Source organism: Parasteatoda tepidariorum, chromosome 7 (assembly GCF_982258835.1).
Source record: "Parasteatoda tepidariorum strain Cologne lab strain chromosome 7, Ptep-v5.0, whole genome shotgun sequence".
Lineage (NCBI taxonomy): Eukaryota > Metazoa > Arthropoda > Arachnida > Araneae > Theridiidae > Parasteatoda > Parasteatoda tepidariorum.
The window spans coordinates 16,190,822-16,205,530 of NC_141761.1; the positions used below are offsets into that span (position 1 = coordinate 16,190,822).

At 30.9% G+C, this 14,709-nt stretch overlaps 2 protein-coding genes across 2 annotated transcripts in view; both read left to right on the plus strand.

The window, feature by feature from the left end:
* Positions 1 to 14,709, plus strand: part of BI-1 (Bax Inhibitor-1) — a 39,164-nt gene that overhangs the window by 10,876 nt on the left and 13,579 nt on the right. Inside the window, exons 3-5 of the mRNA XM_087168528.1 lie at positions 4,401 to 4,521; positions 8,385 to 8,531; positions 10,016 to 10,095. Coding sequence (XP_087024654.1) covers positions 4,401 to 4,521; positions 8,385 to 8,531; positions 10,016 to 10,095 — 348 coding nt within the window. The remainder of the gene's footprint in view (positions 1 to 4,400; positions 4,522 to 8,384; positions 8,532 to 10,015; positions 10,096 to 14,709) is intronic.
* On the plus strand, positions 10,267 to 13,846 carry LOC147806907 (uncharacterized). Its single transcript, XM_087168526.1, has one exon. It carries the CDS (start codon positions 11,392 to 11,394, stop codon positions 13,765 to 13,767), a length of 2,376 nt encoding a protein of 791 aa, XP_087024652.1. The 5' UTR covers positions 10,267 to 11,391; the 3' UTR covers positions 13,768 to 13,846.

Below are 14,709 nucleotides of genomic sequence, written 5' to 3' on the forward strand. Positions count from 1 at the left end.
TTTTTCTCTTTTTTCTTTTTTTAAATGAATAAAATAAAATGTTAGTAAAGCCAAGGAAAGATTTATGCAGAGAAAGTTTGCAGGATAGGACAAAGATAAATAAAAGGAATAACAAAGGAGGGGGAATCCAGTGGCAAAAGAGCACACGGGAGACCATATGAATAAGGATGTTAGTTGTGGAATGTTATCTTAGGAATTAGTTTGTTGAGAAAGAAATGTGAATGCTAGACCCCCTGGTCAGCTTGCTTGTGCCAATTGGCACTTGTCAGTTCGCCCAGTGGATTGGTGGGGGGAGAGAAGTCAAGGAAGCAATTAAAATTAGACTTTTTGCTGGTGTGAGAGGACGATTGTTGGGAAAGTCGAAATTCCTGAGGGGTTGAAAGAAAAATCGATGTTCAACGCAAAACACGTGGATAGTCGGCTTTTTATTGGATGTGGTCCTTCACCAGGTGGGCGGTACAGCCTATTCACCACTGTTTGTTTTGAGTCAGTCTGGTCTGTTATCGCAACTGTGTTGGTATACTCGCACGTTATATGTTTTATTTTTAAGTTCACTCCGGTATTTAATATGGCTTCTAAATGAAAACGTGTTGTGTTATCCTTAGCGGATATGCTAAAAACATAGAACAGTCGAATAAAGGAGTTACAGGCAAACAGTTGACTGAGATATATGGTGTTGGACAAGCTACAATTTCTGACATTAAAAAGAGCAAATCTACTCTAATAAATTTTGTGTCAGTTCTTGAAAATGAGGATGGATGTTCTTTGAGAAAATCAATGAAGGCCGCCACAAACAAAGATTTGGAAAGTGCCGTTTTTATGTGGTTTTTACCGCAACATTCTTTAGAGAACCCAATTTCAGGTCCCATTCTTTGTGAAAAGCTAAGATCTTAGCTGAAAAGCTGGGTTATTTATCTTTCAAAGCAAGTAACGGCTGGCTCAGGAATTTTAAGTCTAGGCACGGTATTCGTTAACTAGATTTAAGTGGTGAAAAGTTATCTGCATGCTCCAAAGCTGCTGAAGAGTTAATTGAAAAATTTAAAGTTATGGCAAGACTTCTTATACAACGCCGATAAGACTGGTCTAATATGGAAAGCTTTACCCAAAACCACTTTAGCCTCTAAAAGTGAGTTCAGTGCTCCAGGGCATAAAGCTAGTAAAGACTGCGTTACTGTGCTTAGCTTCGCAAATTCTACTGGGAGCCATAAAATACCCCTTCTGTTAATGGGGAAGTCAAAACGCCCAAGAGCATTTAAAAATGTGAAAAAACTTCCCCTATTTTATAAAAACCGATGCAAAGCTTGGATGACAGCAGCACTGTTTACAGAGTGGTACAATGAAATTTTCATTCCTGAAGTGAAAAAACGTCAAAAATCTGTTGGAAAAGAAGGAAGTCCTGTGCTTTTGATTGTTGATAATGCACCAACTCATCCCACAGAAGAATTGTTGGAAAGAGGAAATGGCCAATTTAAAACAATCTTTTTGCCACCTAACGTAACAAGCTTGTTGCAACCAATAAACCAATCTGTTATTGAAACAATGAAGCGTCTTTACCAAAGACAGCTTTTAAGGAATCTTTTAGTAGAGGGAAAGGAGGAAGAAGGTGTGTTGGATAACTACGAAAAGATAAATTTGAAAGATTGCATGTACATGGTTGCGGAAGCTTGGTATTTGGCTAAAGATGTCTCATTAAGACTTGCATGGAACAAGTTAAAAGGCGTATCAACTAAAGAAGAGAAGGGAAAAAGAAGTTAAAGAAAAAAAGGGAAGAGACAGAAGATGAGGATGTCTTGAGGAATTCAGAAACATATTTTTGAAAATTCCTGAATGTTCAGATGTCAGTGCTGAAGATATAGGAGAGTGGATGACGTGTGATTCATCAGACTGTGGATTTCAAATTTTAAATGAACTTATTGAAAGTGTGATGGAGGAAAGTGTCGATGAAGAAGATGACCCTAATGCGGATATTGAGGCAGACACAGACCCGTCAGCTAGTAAAGCATTTGCTGGCCTTGAATTGGATGGAGCACCAAAATTTAATAGAAATAAAAAGGATAGAAGGATAGGCTTAACATTATTGACATGACTCGTGAGAGCTCTCTTCGCGCAGTGGTCTCCGGAATGCATGTGTCTAAGAATTGGAGTGTTCTAAGGTATTAAGTTAAGAGTTAATTATAAATTCGGGAGTTTCCCTTCGGGACTGGATGGCGCCTCTTAATGACGAACAGGATGATGCAACTATCTTAAAATATTATGCGATGAGTGATGATGTAATATTGTCGAGTCTCAGTAGCTCAGGGGTAGAATTCGCTTCTATAAAGCCGAAGGTCCTCGGTTTGATCCGGCCGTCAGCTAGTGAAGCATTTGCTGGCCTTGAAACTGCATTGAAGTGGATGGAGCAAAAACCCGAGTGTGACCATATACAACTTCTCACCGTCAAACGGATGCTCGATTTAGCTGCCCGAAAACAGATGAAGACAGTTAAACAGTTTACTATAACTGAGATGTTTAGCATGTAATAACTTTCATTTACTGCAAGGTATGTACACATTCATGAAAATATCTCTTTCCTTGAAAACAGTTCTTTTCCCTCATTTCCACTATACATACAGTAATTATTTAAAATAAGCATTTTTTAAAAAAAAATCCAATTATCCGAATTTTTGATTATCCGAATGGGGTCTGGTCCCAATTGATTCGGATAATTGAAGTTCTACTGTATTTGTTGAAGAAATTAAAAAAAAAATAAATTGGTTGATAAAATATCCATTGATGGCAAAAATGCTTCTTTTATTTTTCTCAACCGATGGTGCCATTACCAGTACTGCAGTATGTTGCATGTTAATAGTTTAAATCAGTGTTTCCCAAAGTGTGGTACGCATACTCCCAGGGGTACGGGAACAGTTTAGAGGGGGTACGTGTTCTTATGTGAAATATCTTGCAACAAACTAAAATTTTAAAGCCATGCTAGCCATGAAAATTTACGATTACGTATTTTTCTATTGGCTATTTTTTTGGAGAGTTAACAGTTAATATTTAGTGGTGTCAACAGCCAGTAGTGATTTTTAACTTTTGTGCAATTTTTTTTATAGTAAAAAATGCATTCATTTTTTTATCAGTGGTACACAGCGTTGCGAAAAAATTTAGAAGGGGTACACAAAAGTCATAAGTTTGGGAAACACTGATTTATGTGGACCTTCACCTTCGAAAGACGTGAACTGAATTTGAATCTCAGCAACAACTGGTGATACAAATTCCACATTTCAGCTTACACCTACCACAGCGCTCGCTTAAATATCCTTAGTGGTAGACCGATCACAGGTTTGAGTCCCCTTGTCATCAAGCTAACCATTTGATATTTTCGTTCTTTTCCTATTCATGTAACTCAAATGTGGGTTTGTTTCATCAAAAAGTTGTCCATGAAGGCAAAATTGTCCCACTACTTGATCCAGGAGTTCCCTTGTCTTCTGGATTGGGTTCAAAATTACAAGGCTATGTAAAAACTGAAAATTGGGTCGACTGTTCAACGACAGTTATAAAGTAAAATTGTTTAAGTAATTATAAAGAATGGTTTTAAAAAAATCTTCTTTAGATTTATATATACAGTGAACTCTCGCTACTACGATATCCAATACAACAATAACTCCCTTTATTACGAAAATGTTTTGTGGTCCCGAGGAACTTGCATATGAATTAATGTCATTCTCCTCTCAATATTACGATATTCTTTGAAGCAATGAACCCGTGTAAAATGATTTTTTTTCCCAAATGTAATCCTTATTTTCTCTATTTTTCTGCCAAAAGAAGACTACCCCAAGAGCTTCCATTTTTAAAATCCCTAATCTCTTAAGAACATTCCTTTCCGATTTCATTTCCTTCATGTTAAAAGCTGATCATAAGTCACCACTAGCATCACACCTAAAAGAGAATTTCTTTCTGTGGGTGGAGCACCATTCACAAACTAAAATAATTTTCATGCTTTGTTGGTACAAACAAAAATATACGATTATTTTGAATAAAAACGGTTTTCAGGCATAGTATGATCTTATTTTCTGAATTTGTTACAATTGTTTTTAATATTTAACCATAATTTGCACTCGGCAAGTAAATTTTTTGCATACTATATAATTTGATTTATAGTTAATACATATATAACATTAAAATTAAGAAAAAATCTTATTGTGTCCCCAAAGTATGTAGGCCCTGCCATATATCCCTCTACAACACTATATTTATTGGGTCCCCAAAATATTGTAGCGAGGTGTTACTGTATATATTTTGACTTACTTGATTATGCGTGATATATCAAAACTTTACGCATAGCCTAAAAAATATCTATATTAAAATCTGTTATTTTATTTCTTTAATGTGCCTTTATTTAAATATTTAATCTTTTCTAGGGTGGTTTTTTGAGTGCCATTGGCTCATTTGGATGTATGATGGCTTTAATGAGTACAAGAGATGATGGGAAAAATACTACCACTAGATTAGGATTGCTTTTAGGATTTGCTTTCCTTTCTGGTAAGTAAGTGACTGTGTTTTCAATAATTGTTAGTAAACTTAAAATAAATGACTTTTCTTCAAATGTGTTTCAAAATTTTAAAAGATAGATAGTTGATTCCCCCCCCCCCCAACTTAAGATTATTTGTAAATATTCTGCCCAGTTTAGTTTTCCTCTGTCTTTTTGTCAAAGGATAAAATCCTGGTATGTTTGGCAAAGCTGCAAACTCTTCTGCATTTTAAAGAAGTATGTATTGAACTTTGCCTTTATAGAACTTGTTATGTAGTGTAACCCTGAATAATTTTCATTCTAACGATCGGATTTTCACGTCCTAAGTGTGAATCTTAATGGTTTCTGGATATGACTTTAAACATGCTAATTAATTAGAGCTAACTATTAATTGTCTCAACAGCCAGGATAGGCAAATGAGGGTAAAATGCATTTCCATGTGCCATAGAGGAATAGTGCAAAACTTATATCGGTAACAAGGGAATCTGCATTCATCGGAATAAAACAAGTTTCCTGGGTATAAAGATGAGCTGATATGACAGGGGTGGTTAGAATTTTGGTATTATTGAGATTTAATTTATCCCCGAGATGCAAAGAATATGCAACAATAACTTTATTGCATTCTTGAAAAGGCCGTGTTTCGTTAGTCTAAAACTTAAAACCCACCTGGTTTATACAATATAGCCGAGGTTGCACTTACAAGGAATTCATTCTCTGTTTCACTCTTGTCTTGTTATCAGTTATTAAAAGAACAAACTGAAAAATAAAATGAAACAAAGCTGATGTATGATCACATTCTATCAGAAACATAAACCTCTACATGCATTGAATAATATGTTTTTTATTCAATAAGTTGTTTCATTGAAATTTTTTTACTAGATTACAAATAAAGTTTTAGGAGACTAAAATGGAAACAACATTTTATAATTTAAAAAAAATTAAGATTAGCAATCGGATATTAGCGAAAAAATATGAATCGTAAGTTAACCACATTTACATATTAATGGCTTCATTTTAATATTTCTTCATTGCCACATCAAATTATTTTCATTAAAACTTTTTATGGCTCCTATTAAATAAAAACAGTTGAAACTTTAGATTATAATTATAAAAAAATGTATTTTTTGCATGAAATTATCTTTGGGTAAACTGGTTTTATGAGTGGATGCAATTTGTTTTTAATTGCTTTATTAGTTTTAAAAGTATCCTTAGTATCTACTTAATAATAGTATCTACCACCTACATATATTTGTAGTAGTTTTTTTTTTAATAGTCATTAGGTATGAAAAGGATAAATAAAATTTTTTTGATACTCTGTATATATTTTATTTCTGTACCATTAATAGCTAACAAACCATTAAATATGTTATTATGAATCTTGATTTTTAAGCTCCTTCACAATCATGGGTGTCACTCTTCAGTCCTGAAAACTGAAATCAGTCTTGAGAAAAAAATCATGAGATTAAATTTCATCAATTAATCACTTTTCAATTTTTTCTTTAAATTAAAATTTTCTTTTTTCCTTAAAAATGTTAATGTCATACAAATACTTTCTATTTATTTTATGCAAATATTACATTTTAATGAAAACATTGTTATTTTTCATAATTATTGCAAAGTGTTCTAGTAATGATGTTTCACAACAATAAAAGGATGGGATTGATTGAACTTCAGCTCCTACTTGCTTAAACAAAATTTGTAGTATTGTTGTATCTAAATTTGTTTTCATTTTTCCCTAACCCTGTGAAATGCTGAACAAAGTTGAGATTATTTTTTAAGATACATGTATAGAGATAGGACAAGGAAAAAAATAATTATGAAGCAAAAAAAAAGAAAAAAAAGTAGACATAAGATAAGCTTTATGAAAAAATTTGTGATTTACTATCCAGCAGTGATTGGTGTAAAAAGATCTACAAGGTTAACTATTAATTATTATATTCTTGTTTGCAGTGAAAAAATAAATTATCAAAATGAAAAAAGAATTATCAAATCATTGAGTTAATATATGTGCCATTATTATGGAAAGATACATTTTGGAACCAGTGAACAATAAATTCCTGAAAATTCCGGTACAATGTTAGATCTTAGATCCTGTTAATTGGACAAATAATAAGTTCAGTCTTAAATTTTTTTTACAGTGCCAGCCTTGTTCACAATATTTTAAAGAGGCAATTATTTGACAAAATGCATCAACAGCGGTTAACTGTGACATTTGTGAGATGAGAACATCTGGTTTATCCTTATCAGTTGTCAATAACAGCATCTGATGATGAAATAATCTATAGAAAGATTTATTAAATTCATTTCTGGAATTTTCGAACTGAACAATAGTTTTTGCTCCATACATTTGCGAGTGACTCGTTGACGCAAATGTTTTTTTTCTTTTGTTTTTTTTTACTTGTTTTCATTCTTTGTAACAGTAAGCACAATATCAAAATCAGCTTTAAGTAAATAAAATTTTATTTCTCACTGTGTATTTACAAAGGCATTTGCTTTTAAAAAAGAATTCATAGTAAATAAACTTTGAGAATAAGAGAATTTTCTTTTGTATCCCTAATATTAAGGGTGTGCAACTGTTCACTTGCACAGCAGGTTGACCAACTATCGGCTACTTGCATAATACATAAACTATAAAAAACAATGAACAAGTGAAGTCTAGTGACTGATGTTACAAATACAATCTATATTAAAACTTTAATAACCTTTTATTATTATTATAAAATATTTAAAATACATATGTAACATAAAAAGCTTAAATTAATCTTTATATATATATATATATATATATATATATATATATATATATATATATATATATATATATATATATATATATATATATATATATATAATCAAAATTGTAGTTTAAGGAAGATATTAAAAAAAGTGTTCGAAAGTAACCTAACTTTTCAGATGCTGATGATCGAGATGTTCTGGAAATAATTTTCCAATGGAAAGTAACTTTTTCATAATAGTTGAATGACTTTAATATTCAATTTATTTAACCTTTATCACTAAACCTACTTAAACATTACTCAGATTTTAAAAATGGTATTCTTAGACTGTGTAAAAACGTAACATCTTAATTCCGTCCTTTCAGTAAATGATGATTGATGACTTTCTATATGTGACCGCTTTTTCTGTGATTATTGAAATTCAAAATTACAGAAAAGGGATCATTCTTTTATTTACAGTTACCATAAAACATTGTTGGTGCTCCCCAAATCATGGTTCAGTAATTTCCACTTGTAGCAGCCACCTGTGAACAAAACGAGAAATCACAGAACAATTTTAGAGCAGAGTCTTTTCATTTCTCCTGAAAAAACATTTTTTAACCATATTTCCTATTATATATTTCCTTATTGTTGAAAATATAAAAAATCTATAAACTTATAAGTTAAAAAAAGTAACTTCATAAACACATAATGCACGTTGTTCAAGTACCGCAGTGGACTGATCATTAAGACACTGTTTCCAGCAGATCACCAAAGTCAAGCATCACTGGCTGCGGTCAATATGTGGGTGGGTGACCACTTGGATCAGTCTATGTAAGAGAATGTGCAATATTGGTCCCACGCTAAGCTGTTCTACGGTGAATTACTCTACTTCAAGAGCAGGCCGTCAGTTACCAATCCGAGGTATGATCAGCTCTACAGAGGACCAAAATTGTGGTGGTATGTCTTCGGATCATCCTCGGGGATGTTTCCGTACCCAATAGCCCATTTTGCAGCTCTAGTGTGACGTAAATGAACAACAAATTACTCAAAATTGTTTTAAAAGTTAATAGAATTTAAAAATAATTTGTTGAATGAAGTTTGCAACGGTGCAGACATCCTTAAAGAAATTCTTATAAATTTATTTTTTCTGTTTTTAGGTCTTGGATTGGGTCCTCTTTTGGAGGCTGTTATTTCTGTTGATCCCGCAATCATTCCAACTGCATTCTTTGCAACATGTCTGATCTTCACATGTTTTTCTCTTGCTTCTGTCTTTGGAGACCAGCGCAGATTCATATATCTTGGAGGTACAATATCTATATGTTTACATATTTTTCTCTGTACAGTCCTTCCGAAATTCAAGATTCTTAAAATTATTTTGAATCCTGTTTTTAAATGGTGTATATGCATATTCATTATTACAAAAATTATTAAGTGCTGTAACTTTACAGGAAGTCTAACATAGTTCTAAATTTATTCTAACAGACCTTTATTTTTTTATGAAACTATTTTTTATATGAATAAGTGGGAAATGTTCTCATAATGAAAATAACTTTTAGTTCTAGTACTGTTAAATGTATGTTTTTATTAAATTCAAGTTGAACTATGGACAATAATTTTTTTTATTTTTAAATTTGGATACAATTTTAAGCCATAAATAGCAAAATTGGTTTTGAATAAATGGGGAAAAATAAATAGAATTTTACTAGCTAAATAATTTTTATTTGTAGTGACAATTTTTGAAAATATTTTCTTACTTTACTATATTTATGTGTTAATTTTTTTTAATCTAATTTTTAATTTTCACAAATTGTGTCTAAATTTTCACAAAATGGTACCTCTCGGAAAAACCTAGACAGACTGGTTTTAATAAATTTTATAATTTTTGCGAACATTTTTATTCAAACATTGTTTTATCGCAAAGGATTACTCGTATTATTTTATTGATGTGTTTGATCTTTTTAAGATCTGTATGACTCAGATATTTTCTTAATACTATTTGAACCAGGTTTGGAGTTTTTGCTGACAAAAAGGGTTTTTTGCCAGGACAGTGGTAAAAACCAGCAAAAACCAAATTAATCTAAATTGCTGATTAAATATTATTACAAAATACTTGAAACAAATTTAAATCAATCATAAGGAATAATAATTTTGATGCATTACATGAGAAAATTATTTTTATAGTATTAATAATTAATATAAGGGTAATAATTTTTAAAAGATTGAAAGTCTTTTTTTTTTAGAATCCTTAAATAAACATTTTTTTACAAATTGTATTTTTTTTTTTTTGTTGCTTCTTCATAATTATTTTTGATATGTATTATTTTACATTATATCATTCTTACACTATATTTACGAGAGACATAAGAAAACTAAGATGGATGTTTTATTAGATAGATTTTGATAATCACCTCGTTTCTCAATATTACTTCAAAATGTTGATCGATATTTTATGCTTTAAATTATAGTTATATTAATTTAAAATAAGTTGTTTTCACTGGAAAAAAGAGAATAATCACAAATTTTCCAATCAATAATGTTTTAAACTACTAAAATGATGTATTAATACATTATGATTTAAATATGGAATAATAATTTTGTAAATATTTTTTAATTATATATATTTCAATTTTAGGAATAATTTTGTATTAAAAATCTGTTTTTGACCTCTCATCTTGGAAAATGTAGGTTTTTGCCACTCTGCTTGGCAAAAACCTGTTTTTTCCACCAGCGGCAAAATCTTGCCAACCCTGATTTGAACTACATTTTTTTTTTAATGTGTCTTCTATAGGAACATTGATGTCTTTGTTATCTGTGCTGATGATTGGAGGTATCTTAAACATCTTTATGGGCTCATATATTTTATTTAAGGTAAGTTTTCATGCTCTTTTCATTGCACAAGTAGGAAAAGTGATGCATTCAAAATAATTTGCAAAACTAGGAGGATCATTGACCATTCCATTCATGCAAACTTTTTAGAAACGTATAGATCGGCTAACAATTCTCTAATTTTATTAAATTTAGACTTATTCCAATGTGACCTGTTTTTTAACAGCTTTAAAAAGATTTAAAAATACTTCTGAAATAAGAGAGTTTACAGGATTTATTGAATGACATTCATATCATCCTAACATTTTTGCGTGCCTTTAATATTTTGAACTGCATATAACAGTTTTAATGCATTCTCAATTTAATTCACTTTTACAAATATTTTACCATATTCGTACCTTTTTAGATAATCCGTTTATTATATATTATGTACATACATTTTGTCTGATTTTATTCACTGTCATAATACCATTTTATCAAATTTGATTTCACAATTTAAGTATAACATGCACTTTAATTTTGATCTATTTTATCATATTGTTTGGTGCAGCATATTCTCTTTTGGACTTTGTGCCATTAAATCCTATATTCAATTTAATTCTGTGTTGCTACTAGCGGTGAGCATTCTTCATGCTGAAGGTACTTTTTCTATTCCAGACCTACACATCTGATTTATTCATTTCATACATATGCTAATTTCTGTGGCATAATTGTCAGATAATAATTTTACACTGCTACTTTATAAATTATGTGCACTGTGAGTGCCACTAAAATCCATGTAACTTTTGGAGTAATGGTTATTTTTGTGATTTTTCTTAAATTTATGATAACTAGTGTATAAGGCTGCAATAATGAATGTCTTTGTTTATTTAAGTGTTTCTTTGTTGCACTTCTATTACATATTTTTTATTTAATAATGCACAGGGGTCGCATTCCCCCTAAAATTCATAAAATTCCTAAAACTATGTACAAACCCTAAAATTCCTAAAAATCTGCTAAAATTTTGTTGGTGTTCCTAAAAAAATTTGAGTTATAGGAATAAATCACAGAGAAAACGAAAATGCCGCGCCTCTTTCTTTTTGTACCGAATTTGTTTACCTCATCGCTTCTCTGCAAGGAGAGGAGGGTGGGAGGAGACGCGGGACGGCGGATGGGGAAGAAAGACGACGACCGGCGGTGTGACGACATTCAGGCGAGTGATTGGTTTTTTTTATCACGTGGTTATTTTCACTCCTAAGACGTCACGGGCCTCTCCTCTCCACCTGTCTCTCTTTTTGTTCAGTGTGGTTCTGAAATCCTTCGCCATCTTGGTTGATTTGTTATTTATAAATTGATGCTATGGGAAAAGGACGAACAAAATTCCAGACGGATTGGTTTGAAAAAGAACTAGATGGTGTTTTGCTTAAAGAATGGTTGGAATCTGTGACTGGAAATGACTATTCAGCGAAATGTAGTTTATGCTGTGAAACATTCGAAGTATCTGGAAGTGGATTCGCACAAGTACGATCGCATCATAAAGGGAAAAAACATCATCGGAAATTTGATGAAAGATTTAAAGGAAATGGTCAATCAACAATATTCAATTGGGTGCAAAATAAAAGCAGTGATACAGCTGCTCTTAGCCAGCAAAGTCAAATTTTGAAAGCTGAAACTTTATGGTGTTTACATGTGGCTGAAAAAAATATTTCTTTTAAATCTTGTACGGATACAGTGGATTTATTCAAGGTAATGTTTCCAGATTCTCCCATAGCAATGCAACTTAAAGAGAAAAAAACTGCCTATGTATTAAACCATGGTGTATCTAAATATTTTGAAGATCTTTTAATGAAGGATATTGAGAGTGCAACAAAAATAACATTAGCATTTGATGAGAGTACAAATGTACAGAACAAGCGGCAACTAGATGTATATGCCAGATATTGGTCTACCGACTTTAATTTGGTATTATGTCGATATTTAAAAAGTGTATTTTTAGGCCATGCTACGGCAGATATTATTTTAAATGAACTTTTGGATGTTTTGTCTACTTATAAGATTCCATTGAATAAAGTAATATGTCTTTCAATGGACAATCCTAATGTCAACAAAAGTGTCATGAGGAAATTTTCGGATCAAATTGGTTCAAATACGTTATTGCCAATTGGCACCTGCAATTTGCATGTGGCAAATAATGCGTTTAAAGTTTTTCTGAATTCTTTAGAAGTCAACTTTGATGAGTTCGCCAATGATATATATTTTTTTCTAAAGAACAGTGCTGTACGCAGGGAGGATTTTAAACAAATGGAAGAAATAACGGAAGTGACGGCTCAGTTTTTATTGAGACATGTAAATAGTAGATGGCTTACAGCCGGCCCTGTAGCTCAGAGGCTAGTTGAGCAATGGGCAAATATCTCTGAATATTTTTTATGTTTTTTACCTAAGCAAAAATTGCTCACTAAGCAACTAAGTTCTTCGAGCAAATATAAACGTATTTGTGATAATTTAAAAGAGCCATCAACCTTGTGCTTTCTAGCTTTTATTGCTTATACCCATAAGCACTTTGAAACCTTTTCGTTGTGTTTTCAAAGCGAATCCCCAAAAATACACTTGCTGTTTAGTGAAATGAATAAGCTAATCAGACAAGTTATGATGCTGTTCATTAAAGATGATATTGTTGCAGCTAAGGAAGGCACAGATTTAAGGGACATTGAACTTAATAATGGTAAAAATTGGAAGAAATCGTCTTCGATCGAGATAGGCATGTCAGCAAAAGGTTTTTTAAGTAAATTAGCACAAAGTGAAAAGAATAATTTTCTTCTAAATGCTCTTTCTGCATTGATTAAAACTGTTAATTATTTGAAATCAAATTTACCCTTTTTTGACCAGTTTTTTAAAGACTTAGAAATTTTTCAGCCAAGAGTTGAATCAAATGATAACTCAAAAGGTATCCATGCAATTACAAGAATAGCTCGTTATTTAAACTTTTCCAATGAATTTATTGATAATGTCAGGGAAGAATGGAAACTTCTTACTTTTGACGTGACTGCCCATGAAAAATTATCGGATTTATCTGAAATAAAGCGAGTAGATGGATATTGGAGAGAATTGTTTCTTTTGAAAGACAAAAGCAATAATTTAAAATATAAAAATTTAACTGCATTAATCAAAACTGTTTTTATTTTGCCACATGGGAATTCTGATCCTGAGAGAGGTTTTTCGATAAATAAAGCAATGCTTAATGTGAGTCACCATGAGAATACTATCGTGTCTCTTAGACTAATCAAAGATACCATTCGAAATTATGGAGGAGTGTTGAAGGTGCCTATCACAACATTATTGAGGGCAGTAAAGGAATCTCACAAATCATATCAAGAGTATATGAGCAAATTAAAAGAAGAGGAAGATAAGCATAAAAAAGAAAATGAAAAGATTGCAAAGGAAAAACAGGAAAGGGAAGAAAATAGAAAAAGAAAAAATGATTTCGATTTGCAGATTAGCGAAAATAATCAAAAAATCAATGAATTGAAAAAAAATAAAGAATTAGCTTTAGGTCTCATAAAAGAAGGAACAGAAAGATTGAAGAAAGCTGCAGGAATGCAAAACATTGTGGAGATGACTGTTGCACAAAACTTGATATCTGAAGGAACTGATCAGCTAACAAAATTAGAGTCGGAGTTGACTGTTTTTGAAACTGGAAGAGACCAACTTTTGTCAAAGAGACTCAAAATTAAATAATCATCCTAATTAGTGTTTCTCTAACTTCTAATATAAATTGCTGATTTGAAATCTAATAATATCAAGCAATATTTTTTTTTAATAAAGTAAAGGATAATAAATTAAAGTTTTAATTAAGAACGTAAACATTAAAGCTTGTCTTTATAAAATAAAAAAGTATTCTTTTTTCGAGAGAAAGGTTCTTTTTTTTTTAATTATTATAGAATCAATAGAACTTTAATTTATAAAGGCATGCAGATTATTTGTTCTGATTTTTTGAACTATTTTTTTTATACTTTTATTGTTTGTATAAACATCACAGAGGATGAGAAAGTGAATTGTTTACCGTATATGTAACTTTAGTTGGCATTATTTTTGTCATGATTTCTTTCAATTTTATTTGACATTAAATTTATTTATTTATAAATGATTTTGGAAACTTTTCTAAGTACTTTAATTGTACTTATAAATATCAGAAATATGAGAACTTGAATTGTTTAAAGTATATACAATTGAAGACAGTATTTTTGTTAATATTTAAGTTGATACAGCTTTTATCTGGCATATTTTTACTTCATAAGTGATTAAATCATTTTCTGTGTACTTAATCTAATCTTATAAGGATAGGAAAGAAATGAAATTGTGAATTTTTTTAACATATATAAATATATCGCTTATAATAATTTTAAGTTCGTATTGTTTTAGTCAAATTTTCCTTAATTTTTTATTTGGCCTTGCATTTTAGTTTACAAATTGTTTTGGATTTAATAAAGTATTTTTAATTTTTCCAAGTTGGTGTTAATTTATTTTTTCTCTTGATTTATTCTCATTTTTGCCTGTTCCTGAATTATGCACTTAATTTTTGATAGGTAATATGTAAAGTTGAAACTTCATTTTTACACTTTAGAGATTTCATCCTTGACTTAATAAATTTCAGAAATTTATTTTAAGGCTTGCAATTAT